This window comes from Cryptococcus depauperatus, chromosome 6 (assembly GCF_001720195.1).
Source record: "Cryptococcus depauperatus CBS 7841 chromosome 6, complete sequence".
Taxonomy (NCBI): Eukaryota; Fungi; Basidiomycota; class Tremellomycetes; order Tremellales; family Cryptococcaceae; genus Cryptococcus; species Cryptococcus depauperatus.
In genome coordinates this window covers 1,437,411-1,461,315 of record NC_089473.1, presented here as the reverse complement: position 1 = coordinate 1,461,315, position 23,905 = coordinate 1,437,411, and the positions used below count along the sequence as shown (strand labels likewise).

The 23,905-nt window shown below is 44.9% G+C and overlaps 12 protein-coding genes across 12 annotated transcripts; 5 read left to right on the top strand and 7 right to left on the bottom strand.

Moving 5' to 3' along the window:
* Nucleotides 1–101: 101 nt before the first annotated feature.
* On the bottom strand, nt 102–1,722 carry L203_105297 (uncharacterized protein; the record flags this gene model as incomplete). The annotated part of the gene is made up of 4 exons (XM_066214665.1): nt 102–160; nt 214–828; nt 884–1,541; nt 1,594–1,722. 4 exons carry the CDS (start codon nt 1,720–1,722, stop codon nt 102–104), a joined length of 1,461 nt encoding a protein of 486 aa, XP_066070762.1.
* Nucleotides 1,723–4,563: 2,841 nt separating this feature from the next.
* On the top strand, nt 4,564–7,163 carry L203_105296 (uncharacterized protein; the record flags this gene model as incomplete). Its single annotated transcript, XM_066214664.1, has 5 exons — nt 4,564–4,614; nt 4,662–5,164; nt 5,208–6,635; nt 6,686–6,846; nt 6,895–7,163. The coding sequence occupies 5 exons, from the start codon at nt 4,564–4,566 to the stop codon at nt 7,161–7,163; spliced, it is 2,412 nt and encodes an 803-aa protein (XP_066070761.1).
* Nucleotides 7,164–7,662: 499 nt separating this feature from the next.
* On the top strand, nt 7,663–9,470 carry L203_105295 (uncharacterized protein; the record flags this gene model as incomplete). The annotated part of the gene is made up of 5 exons (XM_066214663.1): nt 7,663–8,131; nt 8,186–8,578; nt 8,628–8,711; nt 8,764–9,045; nt 9,097–9,470. The coding sequence occupies 5 exons, from the start codon at nt 7,663–7,665 to the stop codon at nt 9,468–9,470; spliced, it is 1,602 nt and encodes a 533-aa protein (XP_066070760.1).
* A 348-nt stretch (nt 9,471–9,818) lies between these two features.
* Nucleotides 9,819–11,076, top strand: L203_105294 (uncharacterized protein; the record flags this gene model as incomplete). Its single annotated transcript, XM_066214662.1, has 2 exons — nt 9,819–10,806; nt 10,862–11,076. The coding sequence occupies 2 exons, from the start codon at nt 9,819–9,821 to the stop codon at nt 11,074–11,076; spliced, it is 1,203 nt and encodes a 400-aa protein (XP_066070759.1).
* A 326-nt stretch (nt 11,077–11,402) lies between these two features.
* On the bottom strand, nt 11,403–12,860 carry L203_105293 (uncharacterized protein; the record flags this gene model as incomplete). The annotated part of the gene is made up of 1 exon (XM_066214661.1): nt 11,403–12,860. One exon carries the CDS (start codon nt 12,858–12,860, stop codon nt 11,403–11,405), a length of 1,458 nt encoding a protein of 485 aa, XP_066070758.1.
* A 134-nt stretch (nt 12,861–12,994) lies between these two features.
* L203_105292 (uncharacterized protein) lies at nt 12,995–14,398 on the bottom strand (the record flags this gene model as incomplete). Its single annotated transcript, XM_066214660.1, has 8 exons — nt 12,995–13,443; nt 13,486–13,597; nt 13,641–13,738; nt 13,786–13,923; nt 13,967–14,093; nt 14,138–14,228; nt 14,276–14,283; nt 14,330–14,398. 8 exons carry the CDS (start codon nt 14,396–14,398, stop codon nt 12,995–12,997), a joined length of 1,092 nt encoding a protein of 363 aa, XP_066070757.1.
* Nucleotides 14,399–14,727: 329 nt separating this feature from the next.
* On the bottom strand, nt 14,728–15,704 carry L203_105291 (uncharacterized protein; the record flags this gene model as incomplete). The annotated part of the gene is made up of 4 exons (XM_066214659.1): nt 14,728–14,788; nt 14,838–14,857; nt 14,969–15,370; nt 15,429–15,704. 4 exons carry the CDS (start codon nt 15,702–15,704, stop codon nt 14,728–14,730), a joined length of 759 nt encoding a protein of 252 aa, XP_066070756.1.
* A 189-nt stretch (nt 15,705–15,893) lies between these two features.
* Nucleotides 15,894–17,414, top strand: L203_105290 (uncharacterized protein; the record flags this gene model as incomplete). Its single annotated transcript, XM_066214658.1, has 4 exons — nt 15,894–16,292; nt 16,336–16,977; nt 17,023–17,102; nt 17,150–17,414. 4 exons carry the CDS (start codon nt 15,894–15,896, stop codon nt 17,412–17,414), a joined length of 1,386 nt encoding a protein of 461 aa, XP_066070755.1.
* A 712-nt stretch (nt 17,415–18,126) lies between these two features.
* L203_105289 (uncharacterized protein) lies at nt 18,127–18,663 on the bottom strand (the record flags this gene model as incomplete). The annotated part of the gene is made up of 2 exons (XM_066214657.1): nt 18,127–18,388; nt 18,434–18,663. 2 exons carry the CDS (start codon nt 18,661–18,663, stop codon nt 18,127–18,129), a joined length of 492 nt encoding a protein of 163 aa, XP_066070754.1.
* An 897-nt stretch (nt 18,664–19,560) lies between these two features.
* L203_105288 (uncharacterized protein) lies at nt 19,561–20,205 on the top strand (the record flags this gene model as incomplete). The annotated part of the gene is made up of 1 exon (XM_066214656.1): nt 19,561–20,205. The coding sequence occupies one exon, from the start codon at nt 19,561–19,563 to the stop codon at nt 20,203–20,205; it is 645 nt and encodes a 214-aa protein (XP_066070753.1).
* Nucleotides 20,206–20,560: 355 nt separating this feature from the next.
* On the bottom strand, nt 20,561–21,592 carry L203_105287 (uncharacterized protein; the record flags this gene model as incomplete). Its single annotated transcript, XM_066214655.1, has 1 exon — nt 20,561–21,592. One exon carries the CDS (start codon nt 21,590–21,592, stop codon nt 20,561–20,563), a length of 1,032 nt encoding a protein of 343 aa, XP_066070752.1.
* A 1,043-nt stretch (nt 21,593–22,635) lies between these two features.
* L203_105286 (uncharacterized protein) lies at nt 22,636–23,553 on the bottom strand (the record flags this gene model as incomplete). The annotated part of the gene is made up of 1 exon (XM_066214654.1): nt 22,636–23,553. The coding sequence occupies one exon, from the start codon at nt 23,551–23,553 to the stop codon at nt 22,636–22,638; it is 918 nt and encodes a 305-aa protein (XP_066070751.1).
* Nucleotides 23,554–23,905: the final 352 nt, after the last annotated feature.

Below are 23,905 nucleotides of genomic sequence, written 5' to 3'. Positions count from 1 at the left end.
AAATTGTATAGCATCACAATCAAGATTCAGTATGGGGTAAGTACAATATAGTCCATGCTTGTAAGCTTCATCATCCCACTGACTTCAGTACCTTTAGACTCTTAGACACGTCTTCTTTTTCTGCGATTGTCGCCAACAAAAGTTGTTGGAGGAGTATTGCCTACGTTAAAGTCAGCTAGCTCACATTGTGTACGGATCGGAGTGGTTACTAACCTTCCCAATGAGTGCTTGAACTGCTTGTCTGTCCAGTTGAAGTAGTAGATGCGCCAGCCTGGCCACTTTCACCTGTACAATGGCAACCATCACGGCGCATAACCCCCCTCTTTCTTTTGCTATCAGGAGTGAACCCAGCCGAGGGAGTGTTTCCTTCCCAGTGGCTGCTAGTAGATTGAGCGGCCTTGCTAGTTTCTCCGCAATCGCAAGGTTGATTGGTGGTCGTACTAGTAGCTGTAGTGGGGGTCGTGGATGTAATACTTGATGTTGATTTACCACAGTCATTGGTAGTTATCCAAGTCGTAGAAGTACAAATGACAGTACTAGGGGTCTCGCGCTTTTCATAGTATTTTGAAAACCCGGTGGGGACTGTTGACTCTACTGGCTTGGTAAGCGTCTCAAGATATTCCTTTTCAACGTCTCGCTTCCGTCCGGCGTTAGTACCATGAACATTGACACCTCTCATGATACCACTGTATTCCCTCTTTCCATTTTCGAATGGGGTAGTAGGCAGAGCACGACGGCCGTTGTCAGGATGAAAACCATCGGGGGGAGTGTTGCGGGGCTCAAATCTCTTCCTGTTATCACCAGAAAACCCTCCCGGTGCAGTGTTGCCTAGAGCATTCCAGTTAGCATTCTGTGATGAAGAGAGTAAATTGATAACCCATACCTTCCCAATTAGTAGAAGTTTGGCCTGGCTGTGTGTGACATTGGCACTGTCCTCGGCGCATAACCCCCCTCTTTCTTTTGCTATCAGGAGTGAACCCAGCCGAGGGAGTGTTTCCTTCCCAGTTGCTGCTAGTAGATTGAGCGGCCTTGCTAGTTTCGCCGCAATCGCAAGGTTGATTGGTGGTCGTAGTGGTAGTACAAGGAGTGGTAGTAGTAGAAGGAGTGGTAGTAGTAGGAGTGGTAGTAGTAGGAGTGGTAGTCTTTGTAGGTGTGGAAGTTGCAGTAGAAGACTGACTACTGGTTGTGGGAACTGCTGCCTGGGAAGTTGTGCCTGTGCAAGGCGTAGTGGTAGTACTGGTTACCCAAGAGGTCTGGGTGATTACACCTGGTTGAGAAGATTTAGTGCTTGAAAGGCAATCGGTGTCTTCACTGTGAGTAGTAACGGGCACGGAGATAGTAGGAGGTACGTAAGAAGTATCGGTGACCAGCTTTGAGGTCTGTGGAGCACCGGAGGTGGGAATATTACCCCAAACACACTTTGTGCCGGATGCTGCAAAGCTGGACATTAAGGAGGTACAGACACCAGGAGTAGCTTGACCAGATGTGTAAGGGAAGCAGCATGATTTGAAGTTAGGATCATCCTGTTTCATCCCGTCACACTATGTCAAGAAGTTAGAAATCCAGTGGATTACTGGCGGAAAGTTCACTTACACCAGCGCTGCAATGCCTGTAGACATAGTCATATGGACTTTCCATATAGACGTAGTACCAACAAGCTCTGGCAAGACCCAATACCACCAGGGCGGTCACAAGTTTTGCGGCTGATATTGAGCGTAACATGGTACAGCTTTTGCTCCTTGTTTCTTTGAATGCACTGGGCGCTGATGCTTTTCAATTTGGGAGCTACAGATGTCGGTTCCAAGGAAGTCTGTCTAAGATTGAAAAATGAGAGTCGACTTCGTTCAAAAGCAAGAGCTAAAGTCGGTATAAGTACAGAAGAGGGAAGAATAGGTTGCAAGTGTCTTCAAGTGATCCATGTCGCGGATGGCCACCTTGTCTCATTTCATATTCCGTCTCAGCGATTCAGGCCACCTTTGTGGTCTTCTTTTCTGCTTGCCCCAAAGGCATAAACACAGGTAGGGGTCATTTCCAGAAAGGAGCTGAAAGGACTTGACATGTTTTGAAACAAAAGTTCCTTTGTGCTGTCAGTTTGTTAGTAATGGAGACAGACAAGGGGTCAGTCATGAAAGGTGTGTCAGGAATATATGTGTTGCGTTGTGTCTTGATCTTTTGCCGGAAATTTCAAGTGATGAAGCAAAAGGTTGATAGTGGGCCAAAGTACAAGACCGTTCTCATGATTACTTTGATTAAGCGGCAATTGCTGCTGCAATCTGTTGATATCTTCTGAGAATTCTGGTTGGACCGTTCCGTCAGCTTACTTTAAAGAGAGCAAGAGAGATTGATGAATGGAGGTCTTGAATATCCACTATGCTTCAAAAGAGAAATAACAATATATTTCTAATGTGATACTAGATAAAATAAAATAAAATAGATTTATCTTGCCTTTCTTTATTTAATTCATATGTTAACACGTGTAGGCTTAAGTGCCTCACTGTAATTAAGAGTTTGTTCTTAAGGTTCTAGTAGAAACGCTGAAGGTTGAAATACAGCAAAACTAGCACAGGTTATGCATGAAATGAAGTATCTAAAGAAAAGATAGATTACAATATTCCTCTTATATATCCTCTGCTACTGCTCAGGAAACGCTTGTGTTCCATGGTAGATAATATAATGGACAGAGTCAAATCTGCAACAAGCTACACAACACAACCGAGGTCGCCTCAGCATCTCCATAAGCGTGATATAGGGCGATGCACTTACGACATGGTATTTGTTGATATTAATTATTCGTTTGATTACTCTGCATCACAACTTAACCTTTACGTAGGATATCTGACATTGGTTATACAGTTTAAATACCAAATGTACATAAACCCAATTTCTGATATGACAGACTGGCCAGGATTCTTTATACATGACTTGGCAACAATATGCTCCGTGGATGGTGAGTAATGGAGCGAAAGAATCTATAAGAACCGCCAAGTGGGACGAGGCAGGTTCCATAAAGTCTTTCTAACTCAATATACAGTCCTCAATTACAGGGAATTCTGCATACAAATAGGATTATTAGTAGCCTGTCATTAGGTGTTCCCATAACCATGCCTGTTGTATTCAAACATGATCAAACATAAAAGTTTTGTGATATTGGTTTGAGATAGCTATGAGAAAAAGTTGCGCTGACAGTTGGTTTTCCCAAATCGTAAGTGATATACACCATTCAGCGCACATTGAAATGGTACTTTTCGAAACAGTCAAAAGAATCGATTCACATATCAACCTGCCTGGTAAGTTCTGGTTTGGGATGAAGTTTCTGTTTCCTCCAATAACCAGTTTTCTGATGATACTCAAAAGATTAGCAAGCTCATTCCAAGCATAGTCTCGTCAGGCGTTGAGCCTAATACTCATTCGATAAAAATAAAAGGAAACAGATATAAGATCGTCTTTGATAGGAATGCTTTCCTTGAGTTGATTGAGTTCTCGACCAGGCCCATCGCTAATAGGCGTAGCAGCTCAAGAAGCTCAGTGTGTCTTTGCCAGAAGGCATGCCATTGAGAATCATCTTGACCAGACTGCCAACTTAATTTTCCATCCTATAAATAATCCAAAATTGAAGAAATGCTGAACTGATTGCAAGGCCGCTCATTATATCGCAGTAACAAATACCTAGCAATCATCAGTATAGATATCATAGACCAGCCTGGCCTTACCTATGCTTTTATTTATTGAACATATAAATAAATCACTCAGCTTTCTTTCTGTCGTTTAAAGACATAATTCAACTATTGCGCAACATTACGTAAGATCACTAGCGACGAAATACCAGTACTTGATCGAGATGGCATAAATCACAGCCACTGTCAACCTTTGGGATAGCGCCTCGGTCTTATCTGCCACTGCATACCGCTGCTTGATGTCAGTATATGCTATACGCCAGTACTTTGAGCTCTTGTATCCTCGCTTGCTGCTGAAAACAATAATGATTATAGCAAATGACGTTGTTTGTTCGCATTGGGAGATGATATATTTGGTTCCGATATACCAGCTCGAGTGTGAGACGGTGAAGACAGGTATGCATAGGGCTTGACGGAAGGCTGCAGATGAGTTGGGTTTGCCGCTGTAGAGGGGAAGACGTTATGCAAATAATGTTGATGACTGATTATAAATGTATAATAGAAAAGATATATTCCACGTCTGGTTGTAATTTGTTGACGGGTTTTTGAGGATTGTTTATCCCTGAGGCTCTTTGTTATTCTCTCACAACCCATCTTTTTTCTTTTCAATATACATTTCTACTCTCGCTGTATATTTGTTGTTTAACGGCTTTTACTGCTTTTCCGACTTTGTATGCTGTCTGGCAGCCTTTCCTACAATCATACACTGTATGCAACATAGTACTGGTGAGTGACCAATATCTTTCGCATACGATTGGGCCAGCAGGATGCAAAGCGTGGGCCAAGCAGGTCGACGGCTTATGGCTGGCTTGACTGGCTTGACTGGCTTGCTCTTGGATTTTATTCTGGCCATGTTTCGCTTACATTATTGTAGACGCACTTGTAAAGAATGCCTGGTGCTGTCACTCGACTATACGGCAGACAACAAAAACAACAACAGGCAAGTTTTCTCCTTGCCGTTTGTGATCGCCGTTGACAATGAAACAGTTTTCCATTGAAAACCTTTCTGTTGACGTTAACCCAAGCTCACAACCAACAAACACCTTTTACCCAACTCCACTATCCATGTCTCCCTCATCGCTTCCTCCCTCCGCTGTCTCTAATCAGCATAGTGCTACAAATGTCCTTCCGTATCCCCCGTCCTTCGACCCACATCACACCTCCTCTCGGTATCCTCTCCCTTCTGTTACCTCCAGAGGGCTCGAAAGGTCTTATGGCCAAGCACTGGGAAGCCGCTACTCTCCTTATGGGTCTACGCAACAGGTGTATAGACCAGGAGATTATCTTCGATCAGCCAATCTCGTAGGCGAAAGAACAGGAGTGGAACGTAGATTATTTGTAGAAGACGAACCAAATTCGCCTCTGCAGTCTCCAGATTTGACAGGGTTTAAAGAAGGCAAGGATGACAAGACTGGGAAAGAGAAATTGGGTACTGCGTTTGAGGCAAAGATGGTGCTTCGAAACGGAGCAAGCGTTGATCTCATTTCTTGGTATATTTTTGAATTTCCAGTTGAATTTCGCTAATTCTTTCAGGCTACGGACAAACTTTCATCATTTACCACCTCCTCATTCTACCCCTACACTCTCTTTGCCCCTCAATGCTATTCGTCACCTGTTGGTGGAGCGTTTTCCCCGAGCGCCTGATGTGAGCGAAATCCATAAAGCTGTACTTGCTGCTTTTCCCCATTCACAATGGGAGTTTGGCGGCCAGGGAGAACCTCCTATGATTAAAGGTCTTGTATGGCATGGGCGCGATGTCGAATCAGAATGGTCTCCTCCACCACCCTCCAAGGCCACTGCAGGCCAGGGACACAAACCTCGACTTTCTAACAGTAGCACTAATTGTGCTGCAACATGTAAAACTAAAACTTCTCGCAGCCCTACACAATCTACCCTTGTCTCGCCCATCTCCAGCTCGAAAAGGCCACTGCCTGATACTCCAGCGAGGAGCGTCTTGGAAGAATTTGCAGAAATTGCAACGCTGGCAGAAAAAACCCCTGTTTCAAGAACAAAATCTCTTCCCGATAAGGACAGTTCTCCAGGGGACGAGAATGTGCTTATACTTCATCAAGGCCATGGACATGGACACTCAAGGAGTTATTCTAATGGCCACGCTTATACACTTGCACAGTCGGTAACCAGCAATGTTGGAGGTAGAAGAAAAAGACGAGCAAGTCAATCATCTGATTGTGAATCCCAACAGGCGAAGCGTGTTCGTGAATCGACACCTGACAAGCTACATGGACTGTTGGCAGCTGCAGAGGCTGTGGAGGGATCTCCTATCACTTCCGTTCTTGGTCATGCCCCCAATGGGCATAAAAGGCGTCGGACTATTGGAGGTTCTGGTCCTGCTCGGGAGGTGATGGGTCATGCTCGACCTGGATTCTCTTTGGCTGAAAGCGAAAGGGGCCGAGCTAGAGGTACAATGTCGCCCCCTCGCTCTCAGCTCGGCGGTTCCGGCTCGTATGACTTTAGCGAATTTGAAAAAGGGAGTATTGGTTTTCTAGTACCACTTAACGACATCAAGAGTGACAGTAGTGGAAGTCGTGTGGATCGAGATGTGAAAGAAGATTTGGAGGCTCAAAACGGTGAAGAGGACTCTCCAAGGGGCAGCAATGAAGGCAGTAGAAGTTCGAGTACAGTTTTTTCCACATCTTCCGTTCCTACCGTTACAGTCTCAACCACAGTCTCAACTTCATCTGCATCTGCTCGCCTCTCTCAACGCTCGAATCGTAAGCCAAATGAACTTCCCACAGATGGCTTGCATCCAGGTTATGATTGTAAACCGCCTTATCCTTATCACGAGATGATTCGTCACGCTATTGAATCTGCTCCTGATAAGAGATTACAATTGAACCAAATTTATCAAAGCATCAGTGACAGATTTCCATTCTTCAAAACATTGGACGAGAAGAAGACTGCAGGTTGGCAAAATAGTATTAGACACAATTTGAGCTTGAAGTGAGGCATTCATTCCATCCTGTTGGTGAAATAATACTGATTTAAGACAGGAAAATGTTTGTACGTGTTAACAAACCGGACGCTCCTTCAACACCATCTTCTCTCAATTCACCACTCTCTTCGTTGCCATCCTCATCTTCCAATCTATTCAATCCCAACACTGTAGGAGATGATTCTGGAGGGAAAGGAGGATGGTGGACAGTAGTGCCAGGTATGCCTGACGAAGGTCGACCAGGCAGAAAAGCTAAAGCCAGAAAAGCCAAAGAAGCTGCTGAAGCGAAAGAGAAGGATGGACAAGTATATGTTGGAAAGGCCAACCCAGACAGGGAGAGAGTTGGAAGGGAACATCATTTCAGACAATCCTTGACCCAGATCCTACCCCAACCTTCCCCTTTATCTATTGCAATCTCGGCGCCAGTATCAGGTCAGAAACAAGCGGCTCTTCGAGAGGGCCACAATATTGATGCCAACATGGTCAATAACGTGGGTGCTAGCAGAAATCTTTTGATGGGAAATAAAGAAGTGTGAAGTGTTTATCATGGGACAAGATTGTCTGTGTTGGCTCTTTACTTTTGGTGGCGGTATATCTTTGTTGTTCAAGAGTTTTGGATTCCGATATGATTTGGCAGGCTGTGGGGCGGAAGGAACCGGCCTCGGTGAGGTCAAAAGGGTTCACTAGTACTGGAAGACATTGTAAGGGGCAAGCTGCTGAGTAGCAAAAGACGAAGAAAAACATCAGACAAGAAAAACAACTAGTGACGGAAAGCGAAAAGTAAAACAGAGTTCTATTGTTGTGTATCTCCTTCATTCTTTGGTTATGAAATGGCTTGGAACAAGAGTTTTAAAGCATGTTGTCATGTGGACTATACTGTTCAATCATCATCTGATCAATATGCATGTCAGGTTAAAAGCTGATTTAGTCCTGGGGGGCTTTTATGACCACTGGTTATCTTTTGATTAACTATAATTATCTTAACAAAATACGTTTCTCGTTATTTATTCTTTGAATCCTTTAAAATCAGATTTCATGATTAAAGATAAAGAAAAAGAATTCCAGGATGCTCTATCCACAGTTGTGAGCCACATCGCTGCTAGGCAGTCCAATCTGGCTACGTTACCTACACTCCCGTCCCCGTCGTCAATCACATCAACATTATCGTCTCTTCCATCATCTCTACCACAGCAAGGTCTCGGTACAGTTGAAGCTATCAACTATCTCATCTCTTCTCTACTTCCAGGCATTCTCCAAGCTCAAAATGGCCCTCGTTATTTTGGCTTCGTTATAGGTGGCGTGACCCCTGCAGCTCAGTTAGCAGACATGTTGGCCACATGCTACGATGAGAATGTACAAGTTGCGCTTGGAGAAGAAACAGCTAGTACTGCTATAGAGCAAAGGGCTCTAGAGATGATCTTGGATTTGCTCGAGATTGATCGAAGCCATTTCATGGGAAGGACAATCACGACAGGGGCAACAGCTTCCAATATGCTAGGCCTTGGTGGGTAACCATTGAAATCATTCATGATCAAATTGATTAAGGAATTTATCTCAGCTTGTGCTAGAGACTATCTGTATGCCAACTCGCCTCATCTACCTCCTGGCTATTCTTATGCTCAAGATGGACCTCCTTCCAACACATCTCTGCCCTCCCCCCCTATAATCATTTTAGGTATACACCCTCATTTTTCTATCGCCAAAGCTGCAGCATTTGTTGGACTTGGGAGCGGGCCATCAGTCATCCATACTATGCCTACAGATCCGTCCGATGAGCTTACCTTTGATCTCAAAAAACTCGAAGAACGATTACAGCTCGAGGAGAAAATAGGGAGAGGAGTCATTGTCGTTTTCGATATTGGAGAAGTCAACACGGGTGGATTTGGCAAGTCTTTGGGCCAGGCGGCGAGGCTTTGCAAAAGCTACCACGCTTGGCTACATGTCGATGCAGGTTGGCTCACGTTTTTGCTTCATTGAAGAATCTCTACTTACCTTTGTAGCGTTTGGTGGATTTGCTGGACTGATGCCAGAGTTACATGAGTTTACAAAAGACATGAAACAGGCTGATAGCCTCACACTTGATGGTATGACTATATCTGAAATGTACAACCATCAATTAATCAATGGTTTTCATAGGCCATAAATGGTTACAAGTACCTTATGATTGTGGTCTTTTCTATACTCAGCACATTTCGTCACTCACGAATGTTTTTCAACCACTTTCTGGTTCAGCGCCTGCCTATCTTTCGCCTTCGGTATGCCCAAGTCATAGTGGCCCATCTCGAGTGGACATGCCTGGCACCGTTCACAGTCAAGACATAACAAGTCCACTTTTTGTTGGTATCGAGAACTCGAGGCGGTTCAGAGCTTTACCGTTGGTTGCAAGTCTATTGAGTTTGGGCAAAGAGGGCTACCGAGGTAAACCATGATATAACTTGATGTGAAGAAAGTATTGACCAATGACGATAGAGATCATTTCTCGCAACGTTCGTTTCGCTAGACGGATCGCTGAATATATTTCTACCTCGCCATACTACGAACTTATTAATTCGCCAGCACCTTCAGCACATCCAGTAGACCAAGCTCCTATTATCCCATCCAACGTTGTCTTGTTCCAGTCCTCCTCCAAATCACCTTTTCCTCCTAATAACATCTCTTCTTCTACCAGACTGGTCCAAAAAATAAATGAAAGTCGAAAGATGTATGTCAGCAAGACTCAGTGGAAAGGAAAGGGGGCTGTCAGACTAGCTGTCTGCAACTGGCAAACTGGCCTGGAAGGAGAACATGATTGGGATATTGTTAAAAATGTTCTGGAGGCTGTTGGGAAGGGAGAAACAACCTAGTCCAGCGTCATCCATTATACTAACTGGAGAGTCTCTCATTATTGTAATGCGAATAGATGTTCATTATACATGTAAGAATTGATATGTCCATATCAACATATATTTACAAAGCAGCATGTTAACAAGTGATGACATCACATATAATTTAATATCTTGCAGTTACTTTTGATTCCACATCTTTTTGACTTTTTCTTTTTTTTTGTATTATTATTAAACCTTGCTTGCATTTTCAGTTTGTTAATCATGTATAAAAAACCATCAACGGCACCCTCGCACTTCCGTAATCCATCTTCAGCTTCCATAATCACCCTGGCAGCAGTCAAGCCGAAGTCAGCAACTGCAAGACGAATGAGCCATACTTCCACACTTCAGTCTGCCTCGATATTCCCCAAGACATTCCTTGGATCTATCCTGGATAACCAACAAACTGTGCTGGCCGGGATAGTTTGCTCCCTTATGCTGCAAGTCGTATTCAGAGGCTATTCCAATGCTAACCAACTTGACAGTTGTGGGATTATGTATTCATTAGTCTTCAATACATCCCTCAACACCTCCGAAATACATCACAGCCATCTTCCAGAACGTACTGCCTACTTTGCCAGAAAGTCAAATATCTTGAACGTCATATTTGTCAAACGTGCTTGGGCGTGGACCTCGGGAGCTTATCTTCTCCATCTCTTGACGTCTCGTTCACGATCTGGACTGTCTGTCCAAAAACTAAGAGGAATAGCCGCCTGGCTGCTTGCTACCTTATGTTGGGCAATTTTCACAAGGTGGTTCTTTGGGGCTGGTCTTGGTGACCGTATTATCGCCTTGACGGGTGGTAACTGTGCTCTTTTACTTCCCCCATCTATCTCGCCTGTGCTTGCCAAACATCACTTTGCTAAACTCTTCACGTCTGGAGCTTCGGACAGCGAGGGGAGACTTTATGTTCAAATTCCTCATAATTTTTGTTCGGGAGCTCCGCTGACGCCTTCGACGCTTCCAGAACTATTTGCTCTTCTGCCAAATTTTGACAATTTGCGAGACGGACCTACTGCAAGCCATGAGAGTCTTCGACCACTCTCTCGGCCCAGGTGGCACAGAGGTTTTGATATTTCCGGCCACTCGTTCCTCCTCACTTTGTCAATAATGCTTCTCGGACGGGAATTAATTTCTTCTTGGAGAATATGGGTGTCGTCAGGACGAATTCATCAATCTCGAAAACTTGATTATTGCACGCGATTACACACATTAGCTGGAATTGTGGGAACGATTTTGATTGGAGTGTGGATGTGGATGATTGTGATGACAGGTGTATACTTTCATAATCCACCCGAAAAACTTGCTGGAATCGGTGAGTCTTTACCCAATTTTATCTCGTATTGGAAATATGTTGACTCAAAACACAGTCCTTGGCTTGCTCTCATCTACTCTTATTCACATTGTTACTCCATCCTTGCCTTCATTGTCGCCCTTCAGAGCCCAGATTACTACAACAAAACCGGCGTTCAGCATGGCTTTTGATGAAAATCGAGCAAGAAGAGGAAACTTTGTCGGTGATGGGTTTATGCACGAACCTGCTGAAAAGCAGGTGGACAAGATGTGGAGAACGAGCATAGAATAATCGAAGAATCGGATTTTCATTTGATGGAAATGCCTAAAGGACGATGAGTATGGACATCGGAAGAAGGCTTAATTTTTTGTACGAGACTTATCATATAGACATCATTTTCACTTCCGTCATTCTGTTCACAACATAAGGAACGAACAATTAAGCATGCATTAAAATGGAAAAATCATCAATTCATATCCAAAACTTGAGGTAAATTGTAAAAAAACGTCATTTGGTATCGAGGTATAGAGCTCGCAATCATATCAAACACTTAACAACCATTTCACGATTAGAATTGTTTGGTTTTGCCTCTACGCACGCATAACTTCCTAAGCAGATCAAATCAACGAACCTCCCTGCTGATTTTGCTGTTGACTAAAATTTTGTCCAAACATCCCAAATTGCCCCTGTCCTTCATGTCTCTGATTCTGACCTTGATGTGCAAATGTTCCTTCCCTTCCCGCCATGGTTCCAAATGCAGCTGCTTCTATTCCCGCTCCGCCCATTTGTCCTGCACTGCTCATCATATTTGGGAACATGGACTGCCTGAATGGATTTGCGCCCGTTAATTGCGCCGTCAGTCCCTGTTGCTGCTGCTGGGGGAGTTGAGAATGTTGATTCGCAGTAAATGAACTTGTCGATGGAAGCCCTGTATTCTGCAGACGAGCACCACCAGCATCAGATAGTGAATTTTGACTTGGCAAAGCGACCATGTTTGCACCTGAGGCCGATGATGAAGGTTCATTGATAGGTGGTAAACTGTCCACCAGCTGTGAGCCAAAGTTTGAAGCCGGCTTGAATGGTTTTACATTACTACCTCCAAATCCCGTTTGCTGTGGTTGCAAAAATCCGTTTGTTGTAAGATTTGTGTTATTGGACAGACCGGAGATACCAGTCAGTTGGGATGAGATAGAAGTGGATGGAGCCAAACCAGTGGAGTTGGCAGAAAGAAAAGGAAGGGAATTAGTCTGAGTTGTCGAAGACGGTGAAGGCAAGCGATTATTGCTGGTACTGTTGACAGAGAGAGAAGAGAACTGAGGATGAAGATTGGTTCCGCCAGCCTGTGATTGTTCAGACTTAACAAAACTACTTGCAACGTCACCCATGCCCAATGCTTGCATTTGCATTTCCTGCATCATTTGTACTTGCTGTTGCTGCCCTTGTTGATATGACTGCAGTTGTGTGTGGTTGCCCACATCCGCACCATCGCCCATTAATAATTCGTTCATTGTCGGCTGCTTGTCTTGAGGTTGTGTCTTTGGCACAGGCGGCGTCGATCCTGGAATAGGCGCGAAAGGGTTCTTCGACCCAGTTTGCTGTGCTACAAGTGGCTTTGGTTCATGGCTAGATACAGCAGTATTGGACAAAGATGCGTTGGAGTTGGATGCGATGAGCGGAGTAGTGACGAATGCAGGCGTAGATCCTGGGCGCTGAATTTGCGAGATGCCGTTAGAAGCAAATGGAGATGGATGAGAGTTTCCCAAACTTGAGCTAAAACCACCACCGCCTACCATCATGCTCTGTCTGAACGGATTAAATCCTGTAGTCTGTGGCTGCAAAAGACTAGGCTGGTATGGCTGTGATGAACCCACTGTCGGCTGTGGTTGAGGTTGTAAGAAACTGATTTGCTGCGCCTGCACGAATCCACCTTGATGAGGCGTAGCCGAAGCCGGGCGAGATTGTTGATAATCGTTGCTTTGTATAAACATACTCGCTCTATCACCAAACGCCATCATGCCAGTTTGTTGTGGTTGGAGGAAAGGGGCGAGTTGAGCTTGTTGTGAAAAGCCAGTCATTTGAGGTTGTATGAAACCGGTCTGCTGCGGGGCCATCACTGACTGGCGGAAGGGATTGAAGTGTGATTGGTTAATAGTCATTTGAGCATAGTTCATTCTACATCAAGTTAGTGCGATGCTATCTTTAGATAGACTCACTGTTGGGCAGGACCATCAAACATCGTAGGTTGCTGATCTGTTTGGATAGACTCAAAAAAGTCGTTAATCTTTTGAGACGCACCTGGCGGCCGTTGCGGTTTCGGTTCCTCTTTGACTGGCTCCTTTTTGGGCTCAGAAGCAGGAGTTGAAGAGGAATGCTCGACGGGTGGAGTGGAAGATGTTCCCGAGTGACCTTTGACAACTCCCAAACTTTTCTTGTAATCTATACGGTTCTGCTCAAAGTTTGGGTCATTCAGATACTCATCCAACGCTTGAACTAGACTGGTTGGTGCATGTTTAAGATTTGGAACAGGTACATTTACGACGTGATGCAGTTTGCGAGAGATAGATAAAAAATCGACTGTACGATCTGTTTGAGCAATAAAATGTTTGTAGATGTCAAACGATCCCTGGGCGTCATGTTTGGACATTTCAAAGTAGTGCTCTTTCCAAAGTCAGATACCATCAAGCCGAAAAAAGAACATACCTAGGATGTTGCAAACTCCTTCATTACCTGCTTGAAACAGTACCAACAGGTCTTTGATTAGCAATCGAAAAGCCAGCACCGTGTTCTCATCTCGAAGATCATCGTCATAAAACTAGACAGATGTCAACATATCTCCAATACAGTGTATGGCATACCTTGCACTTCAAGAGACTGTCCAACATTTTCTGCACTTGTTTGACTTCTCTCAGCAGACCTTTTTCAACAGGCAAATGTCGAAGTCTTCTTGCTTTTGCTATTTCACATCAGCTTCAGTCTGTAGAAACAGGAATCAATACACACATGAAGCACCAAGGCCATCACTCCGCCTATTAGACTCTGTCTGTACTCTGACAAGGTCATGATCCAACTCTCTGAATGCTCGAATACGCGTATCAAGATAGTCAGCATAGGCCGACATACTTGCTGGAGGTATGCAACCTATACAAGAGTCAGACCATAATGTTGGGATGGTATCACGCACCAGAAAACCTTGGAGCTTGAACTGATCTCAGCTTTAGCATATCTCCTCTAGCAAGTACATCCAACAACGCTTCTGTAGATCCTGTGCGAATCATCTGGTGAAGAGTTAGGAGGGCTTTGAAGACAACCTTGTGGATGTGAGTAGGTAAGTAGGGTCAATGCAGGTACATACTATTCCATTCTGATCTCTTAGGCGCAGTGCAATAGAGCGAGCAATGTCAATAATGGACCCGTTATCCGCATAGGTTGCCGAGATTAAAGCACTGCCTATTGTCAACATTTCTGTCTCATCAAAACCTCAGTTGCTCACTCTATATACTACACTTAAGGTCAGCAAGTCACCGCGCAATGGAAATAAGCATACTTTTGCTTTTGGCGGCGCATTTTTTGGCTTGCATGCCAGCTTGACAATCTTGTCATAATTCTGGGCCATTTCCAAAGTTATCTACTTGAGCGATGAAGACAGAAATGGAAAAGAAAAGAACAAGTCCGCTCGAAATGAAATCATGGATGTAACAAAACAGTGGGACGCGTGCCTATCAAGGTAAAGACTCCGGGAAAGGCACGCTAAATGTCCATGAATATGCCATGCAAAATGCTAATATTAAATTATACTTTTTTTCTCATCTCTTTCTAATGCTAATGCTCTAAAAGCCCATACCAGGTTCTCATACACAACAAACGTAGTACATGTCCCAGGCAGTATCCTCAGTGCATTCGTTCCTAAACCTTTGTAGAAGCCAAGGATACCTTCATTCTTGATTAAGCTTGAGATACAAGACAGAATGGTCGGTTTAGGAATGTTTGAAGAAGGGGAAGAATTCTACCAGCGAAGAGTCAGAGATACAACGAGCAACAAGGGGCAGACTGACTTGTATTCTTGCTCGGATAACTTGGTATGGATAAGTCAGAGCGATAGCCACCAACTTGGAGTTTCCGCTGGCGAGAATGTATTCTATATTGGACTAGACGTGGTTAAGCAATGTCAAATTTCTGAACCTACCAGTTTTTCGTCTTCTGCCTTCCATGTTTTCCCCTCTCTCTTAAATAACCTCTTCTTGATATCTGTCCGCCGTCTCTTGATCTCTTCATAAGTTGCAAATTGTATCGACCCGTTTGATACGCCTACCAAGGCCAACAAGCTACCTTTATACAAACCCTTGACACCTTCCGTCCTGTAGATGCTGGCAAGACCATCCCACAAACCCTTGAAAGCATTTGGATCATGTTGAGCTGTACCAAACACGCGAGTCTTTACCACCCATATAGGATTCGTGAGCATTGCTGTGATTGCTGAAGCTTCAGCCGCTGCGAGAAGATGTTGGGCAGGGGAAGGACGAAGAGAAGGGTCTAGGGGTTGCATCTGTTTTTTAATCATGTTGTAACTGGGTCCATCAGCCAAGCACTATACGATGCAAGACGTACAATAAAAAGTATAACCCCCATGAACCTGCTCCTCCTACCAGATTCGGCACTAGACCTCTATACAAACCTTTCCAGCCGTCAACAGCGACGGCATCCCTCATTGCCCAGTATACACCTGTACCCCACCGCCGTTTGATGACATGAAGACGAGACTCTGGATGTGGCAAGCTGTCTGCGAGCTGGAAGCGTACTTTGACCAAGTCGAGTGGATGCATAACGAGGGTTGCGACTGTGCCTGCTCCGAATCCAGCAATTGCATGATCAATAGATGGATCGTTGAAAAGAGATGGCTGAGTGGCTGGATTGGATGTCATGGAAAGAGTTGACAGCGAAATATTTGGAAAAATTATTTCTGAAAACTAAGTTGGCGTATTATTGTAATTAAAATAATTCAAGTTAATAATACATATTACGTTTCGCCTACATTGTCTGGTTTATGGTATCGGATGAGCGTTCATTATGCATCGTATGTCAACACTTCATTTTACATTTACATCTTCACAATGTCTCTTCAGGAGCAGCTCCATTCAGCGACTCTGATTGCCTCTCAGCCACAACGTACAGCAGCATACCTCGACATCCTACAGACCCTGCTCACTGCACCACCCGTAGACGCACAGCCACTTGTTCAATTTGCTGATCACTTTATAGCGACCTCAAACGTTACCATCGTGGTAGGTCACCGAGTTTTGGGTGCATATGTCACTGCTCTTGTGGCAGGTAGTTCTTTGGAGCAGAAGGGTACAGCCAAAATTCCACTGGATGAAGAAGGCGAGATGGAAAAGTCCAAATGGGAATCACTAGGCGAGCAAGCTTTCAAAAATGAACTCGGCGAGACAATCAGGCGTGATGTTGTCCAAGCTGTTCTCGATGTCAACCCAAGCGGATGGTGCGAAGAACAAGTATGTCTTTTATCATATTGTAATCTGTTACTGATCAGACCAGATAACTGTCTTGAGACACCTACATTCTCATCTTTTGACCCTTGAGGAAGACTATGAAGCTGCAGCGCGTGCTCTTGCAGCTATTCCTCTTGAATCATCATCTCGTCAGATTTCAGATACAGACAAGCAAGCTGTCTACATGTCCATCACCCGACTCGCTCTCGAATGCGGCGAATGGGGACTCGCCCAAACATACTTTACACGAGCAAGCCTCTTGCCTCGTCCTGTTGACAAAGAGATGCGCCTCGCCATGCGTCTTTCCCAAGCCAAGTTGTTTGATTTTTCTGGCCAATTTGCCAAGGCAGCGGCAGTCTATCATGACTTGAGCCACGATACTATGATTGATCCCACCGACCGCCTAACCATCCTCTCAGCCGCATCTACCTGTGCTCTCTTGTCTCCACCAGGCCCTTACCGATCGAGACTATTGGCGAATTTGAATCGAGATGACAGAGTTCATACGGAACTGCCAGCTTCGCTCTCAACGATTTTGAGGAAAATGCTGCTAGAGTATATTGTCAAATCTGGGGAAGTTCGGGAGTTTGAACGTGGGTTAGCTCAACATCAGCGAGCGACGGTGGAAGGTGGAGGCACAGTGGTGGAGAGGGTCGTTAGGGAGCACAACGTTGAAGCGTGCGGCAAGGTATGCATGTTGTTCTTGATCGATTGTGATGACCGACACGTCTAGGTGTACGACAACATTTCTTTTGAAGCACTAGGTGCGGTTCTAGGGCTGTCTGCAGAGGACGCAGAAGAGACTGCCCGACGGTACGTCACACTGTCCAATTTCCCTTGTACAAACCAATGCCCTATAGGATGATTGAGCAATCCCGTCTACGTGCGTATATTGACCAACCCACGTCACTTTTATTTTTCGAGCCGTCATTTTCCCATCACAACACCATACCCAGCGATGCAGACGCTCTAGGCCAAGCAGGAGGTCTCGGTATAGAACGTGAAGAAAAAGAGATAGAAAAGGGAAGCTGGCGGCAGAGATGGGATGAGAGAGTGCGCGGGGTGAGCGTGCGCGTGGAAGAGTTGGCAGAGAATATCCTCTCCAAGGGCTTGGTGGCTGTCTAGGGCTGGATGTATGACTCTGGCTGTACACAAATTCGACCACTCGCTGTCTTTTTGTGCTTCATGCCATCAACACAATGTCCGGGATGAGTCATGCCTTGGAACGGGATTGCCTTGGGTGAGGAGGGTGTCGTTGGAATAGACAAGGACAGCTATCCAGGTGCATTATATGGAGAGCTATCAACGAGTCCTCATATCTTGCATTCTTCGACAACCATCCCACCCCAAAACATACACACTATCATCTCCATGATCTTGGCCACCGGCTATGTGGATCGGAAACCGACATATATGTTTCTGGATCTACTACGATACATACTATGTTTCTAATTTTACCTTTAAGATATGTGTTGACCTGTTCTGCCACAGTCCGTTGTACATCAAACAATCGGCTTTAAATTTAATCGCAATATGCATCAAAATTATCCTTGGAGAAATCCCTTCTATTAGGCATCGGTTGGATGGAGCTGCGAAATTTGTTGTATGATTTATGAAAGCACTCTTCAACATATGCCTTGATAGCTACATTACTTGTTGGATGATATTGAGCAAAAGATGGATCTGCAAAACTACATTCCGGAAACATGCCTTGGACAAGTCGAAAGCTGGGTATACCGGTTTGGTCATCAATAGAAGCTGCAGCCATGATAATTCTGGTATTCGAGTCGCGCTCTGACAAAGCTGAAAGAGTATTAACCGATTGCTGTTGCTGTATTCAAGAATTCCGGTTTGGTATAACAGGAATTTCGGGAAATTCGTCGTAAACATCTTGGATACCTGATGCGTCAATGACCTTGGCATTTACTTGACCTTTGTCTTTTGCTTCCTTGTTGAGCGTCTCTAACGCAACTTCAGCGACTTGTCTACCACGCTCAATACATTCCACTGGGTAGTTGGCGCCCAACGTTTTATAGTCTGACCGGGTAACAGGGATAGGTTCGTCATCCGAGAGCTTTGTTGTCGTTTGGTAAGGGTGACTTTCAATCTATTTTCTGTCAAACAGTTCAGAAAACTCCTCATACGCCTCTTTCATCGTTGGATTGGCCAAGTTTGGAGAGGGATGTAGAAATTTTTCAAAGCTCTCTGCAGGTTGCTTGAGAAACCAGTCGTCTTTCCAACCGTGTTTTCGGCTTTCTGATACAAAGAGTGGCCTCGCATGGCCGTCCAAATCAATTACAATGGTGACATGAGCCGTTGTGGAGGCGTCTTCATCTGGAGTGTTTGGATTGCATAGGACGCTCATAGGCAACATGGTTCACGTTCTGTACCACTTGTCAGCTTGCCGTTTGAGCCTGGAAACCACCTTGCTAACTCGACCGATGTCTTTTATCCTCCGTTTGTCGCTTCCGCTCTTGTCAATGTAAGTGAGGCGCGACTTCTTTTGTCAAAAGCCCATGTTCCAAGGGGTCACTGTCGGGACTTGGATTGGGAGTTGGGCGTCTGAGTTGAAAGCCACAGGACAGGAGGCAGTTTGGCTGAGAAATGTGTAGCTGGAATAGGAAGCTATTCAGATCCATTCTCCGCAATCTATCAACAAAAGTCCTTGGTATCTTGAAGGCTTTTGTGGCGGTCATTCAACGACACCATTAACTCAGCATCCACAAACGTCCTCGCTTTCCTTCTCCATCCTCTTTTCTCAATACAGCGCAGCGCATGCTGCCCGCAAACTTTGCTCAAGGAAAGTTCCATGTCGGGCTTTTGTCGACAATAAGATAGCAGATCGAGTGTGCCGCTATAACTCAACCCTATCGAGTGAGTTGTATATAACAAAGGCCAATGCCGTTCTCTCCCACCGAGTAGCAACCACCTAGCCCACGGCGGAAAACAAAACGAGATGGACCCCTCCAACCCAACGCCCAGCGCCTCCAAACGATTCGGAACTGTTATATCTGGTCTTTAAGCATACTATCCAAAGAGTGTTACAGGAGAAACTGACGACGGACAACTGGAAAATCCAACCATTGGATTTCGACACTCTTTATTTCCTCTAAAATACCCACTACCACCCGACGTTCGCTATTATGAGCCACCACTACCGATAGAAGCTGTGAACACATGTTTTGAATCGATCAAGAGAGACGATGGATTTCAATCGGCAGTTAATAGAATTATAAACGAATGCAACTCCAGGCCGAGGACTGAAGCCAATATGAAAGAGACAGACGACGCTTTCCTAGCTCTAGGTGGAGAGGTTGCCAGAAGTATGGCTCAGCAACTCAAAGAGGCCGGTTACGTCTTTACTGTCAAGTCGCTGGATGAATTCGTCAAACGGACAAGCGGTACCCACAGCTCTCCCTTGGTGGACCACATAGGGAGAAGCCATTCTACGCTGCAAGGATCGTTGGGGAGTAGGGAAGGCTCAGCCAACCACCCGATGGATTCTAATGCAGCAACCGAAACGCCCACTGTAACGGGCACGTCTGAGTTAGTATTGACTTTTGATGGATGTGGTCAGAGTAATCTCCAGCTAGATCATCCAACGGGTTTCGGGGTTGGCTCATTGTTGTATCCCAATTTCCCAGGCGCAGCTGGAGCAATGTATCCATGGCCCGCAGGGTCATTTATACCTCCCAATCGGTCCCAATACATGAGCACAATCCCTCCACAGAACTACGGGTACTACCCTGGGGTATTCCAACAGCCGTTGTTCTATGGGCTGCCAAGCAGCGGTCAATTGGCGATACAACCCAACCTCGAAGGGGTCACTGGTTGGAACACAACTGGCGCGGATCCAGGATCACATGGATCATATGGGGACGGTTACAACGCTTGGACGAATAACGAGCAGAGTTGACCGACACTGTGGTAGGACTTGGGTTGAGTCTTGGACTCGAGGTAGCTTGGGTGAGAAGGGTGTAGTTGGAATAGACAAGGACAGCTAGTCAGATTCTTCCTATGGAGAGCTATAGATTGTTGAAAATGCAGAGAGAAGAGTAAAAAGAGAGATGCATCCTATCTTCATGTTGGAGGCTATATAGGGTTAATACGACTTGATATAGTCAAAGGAGGTTGATTAACTATTGCGTAGAAGCGTCGAGTAATCTCTCTGCCACGTGAACAAGTCTTCATATCTTGGATTCCACAATGGCCATGCAGCGATCCCACCTCAACACCATATCACCTTCCCTTTGCACCATCCTAACGATGGGTTACTCAAGGAAAGCCGACGCTAAAGTGTCTGGATCTACTACAACACATTTCATGTTACTACCTGTATGATCTTGAAGATATTCGTTGACCTCTTTTGCCGCAGTCTGTAGTTCATCGAAAACGTGTTGTCGCGTTTCATTGCCATATCGATAAAGATTATCCTCGGAGAAATTCCTTCCATTAGGCCTTGATGGCGTGTTGGAGCTGCGAAGCCTGCTGTATGCTTCTCCAAAGCACGTTTCAACATATTCTTTGATAGCTGCATCACTTTTCGAATGAACCATGTCAAAACGTGGGTCTGCAAAACTATGTCCGGGGAATATGCCTTGGGCAAGTTGAAAGCAGGGTACACACGCCGCCAGACGATTATTACCATCTGGTCTGATGGTATACACACCAGCTTCATCATCGAATAAAGCTGTAGCCATGATAATTCTGGTATTCGAATCGAGCTCTGACAAAGCTGAAAGAGTATTAGCCGATTGTTGTTGCTTTATTTGAGAATCCTGGTTTCTTATAACAGGAATTTCGGGAAAATCGTCATAAACGTCCGGGATACCTGATGCGTCAATGACTTTGAAAGTTATTCGATCTTGAAATTTTGGTATGTTGTCGAGCGTCTTCAACGCATCTTCAGCGACATTTTTACCGCACTCAATACATTCGGCCAGATACTTGGCATCCAACGCTTTAAAGCTGGACAGGGTAAGAGGGGTAGGTGCGTAATCCGAGAGCTTTGTCTTCGGTTGGGAAGGGCAAACCTTAGTAAAGTTGTCAGTAAACAGTTTAAAAAACCCACTACACGCATTTGTAGTTGCTGAGTCTCGAGAGGGGGTTTGAGACATTGCGAAACGCGCTGAAGGTGGTATTACAACCCAGTTGGGTTTTTCGTTTTTTGGTACAAAGAGCGGCCTCGCATTATCGTGTAAATCAAATATAACGGTTACATTGGCCTTGTCTGAGTGATTTCCACCAGAGACACCTGCAGTGCTCTGGTCGTTTGAGTTGTTTAGGTCGCCTGTTTCTAACATGATTCACGTTCCGTACCACTTGTCAGCTTGCCGTTTGAGCTTGGAAACCACCTTGCTAACCCGACCAGTGTCTTTTATCTCCCGTTTGCCGCTTCCACTCTTGTCGGTCCTAATCCAAGCGAGAAGCTACTTCTTTTGTTAAAAGTTCACGTCCCAAGGATAACCCTCTCGTTCTTTTCATCTCAAGGATCTGACCTTGTATATATAGATAGCATAAAAGAGAGTATTAGAACGGCGATAGGGGTTTCTCTGTGTCAAATTTGGATGACCTGATATTGTCGATGTTGGGTCATTATTATGTATAATCGCATGGATAGAAGAAGAATAAAATAAAAGCAAAAGCTACCACTTAAACGAGAAAAAGATTTGTCAGAAGCAGATAGGCTTGTGGAGTAACTGGCACGCCTAACCGGATGCCACGTAGTATAGTTCCATAAACATTCATGTTTATACTTTACTTTTCCATGTACTAAGTGCTGTAACGGAGTCAAATCCTTGACAAGATTTCCTAATCACGTGACACTAATCAATCTCAGCTATCCAATGATTCTACTTTGACATGTTGTCAGAACGTTGGAATTATTGGATGGAATATAGGCAAACCATAGGAATGCAACTCGGATTGCATTATTGTGACCTTTTCGTACGAGCGTGCATCTTAATTATTGCTAATATTCATGACACTGTAGGCTTGAGTGCCTCACTGTAATTACAAGTTTTATTACTTAAGGTTCTCGTAGAAACGCTTAAGGTCGAATACCGCAAAACTAGCACTGGTGGTGCATATGAAATGAAGTATCAAAGAGAAACTATTCTATCTACAATTATGTATTCTACGTTGACGGACTTATCCGCGTTTTCTCATGTGGCAGCGTGAAGTGCTATGCACTTACAGACACATATCTTCTATACCATTGTATCACCATGACTTATTCCGACACTCTGGTCCCAAACCACGAGCTATACAATCGGGTATGACAGTTGTATGCATGCTTATCCACAGTGTGCTCTGCGCCTATCCATTACTCGTTCTTTAATTATTCTCATTGAAATTCCGGTACTCCAGAGTCATCTTGGGAGTCGGGTTGTGTCCCATATGGTTGATCGCCGTCTGGCATCTCTGCTGCGGACTGCTCTAGTAAGATCCCACCATAGAGGCCCTCTTGTTCCAGTTGGAGGTTTGGATCCATGTATGGGAACCAATCGGTACTTATAAATGATTCTGCAAGTGGTGGATCCGCTATTCCACCTGCGCCTGGCAAATTGGAATCAAACCCTTGACCAAAACCCTCCAGCCACATTGGACCAACTGGTGGCTGGATTACTTCAAACCCGGGATACGTCTGATCGCTTGCAACCATTGCGGCTGCTGGGCCAGCATTCATTGGGAAGTTGACTAAAAGGTGAGCCGAGCCTCCTATACTCCCCAAGGATCCTTGCGACGCGGGATAACCTTCTCCATTGTAGACCACAAATAAAGATTTATTGACACCCTGGTTCTGGGTGAGTATATTAAATTCATCTGGTGGCATAGCTGTCAACTTGAAATTGGTGTTTGTACTGACACTCCCAGCCAGCCTTCTGGCAATCTCAGTTGCTGAAGTTCGGCATCGTTTGAATATCTTTCCTACAATGCGTGGATGACTTGGCCCGGGACCGAATTGACTTTTTAAATTATCAACTACACTTTTATAGTAACCGGCTACCTCGTTCGATCTAGCACTTCTGCTAATAGCTTTTCTCAGTCTCTGTGAATGTAATGCGATATCTCTGGATACTGATTCGTCTTTTAGAGGGTATACGGCGGATCCACATCCCATCCTGGGATATTCGGATCCTTCGGGAGGGGTTTCGGTTTGTGAAATGATTGGAAAGCATGTTATTAAACAACCTATATCAGGTCCAGCTTGTTGAGAAGTGTTGGTTGAGACACTGGGCAGCGCTGAGTAAGACGGGTCCATCTGATTTCGTTTTCGCCGTAGACTGCGTTGTTGCCACTAGAAAGGGAGAGAATGGTGCTGACCCTTTGTTATATACAGCTCACTCGACATGGTCAGCTTCTCGGCAGTGCACTCGATCTACTATTCTATCGTCGGCAAAAGCCCGACCTGGGGCTTCCCTTGGATAAAGGTTACTGGCAGCATGCTCTGTAACAAGAAAGGATCATGGAGAGGAAACGCCAAGACATTGTGTACGTTAAGGAAGCGGTAGAGCTGAATGACTGCCGTAGAAGGCGAAAAGATATCAGAAAGGACTCATGTTGATAGATCGAAGAGAATGGATCTAGATAGTTGTCTTCTCTTCCAACTACAC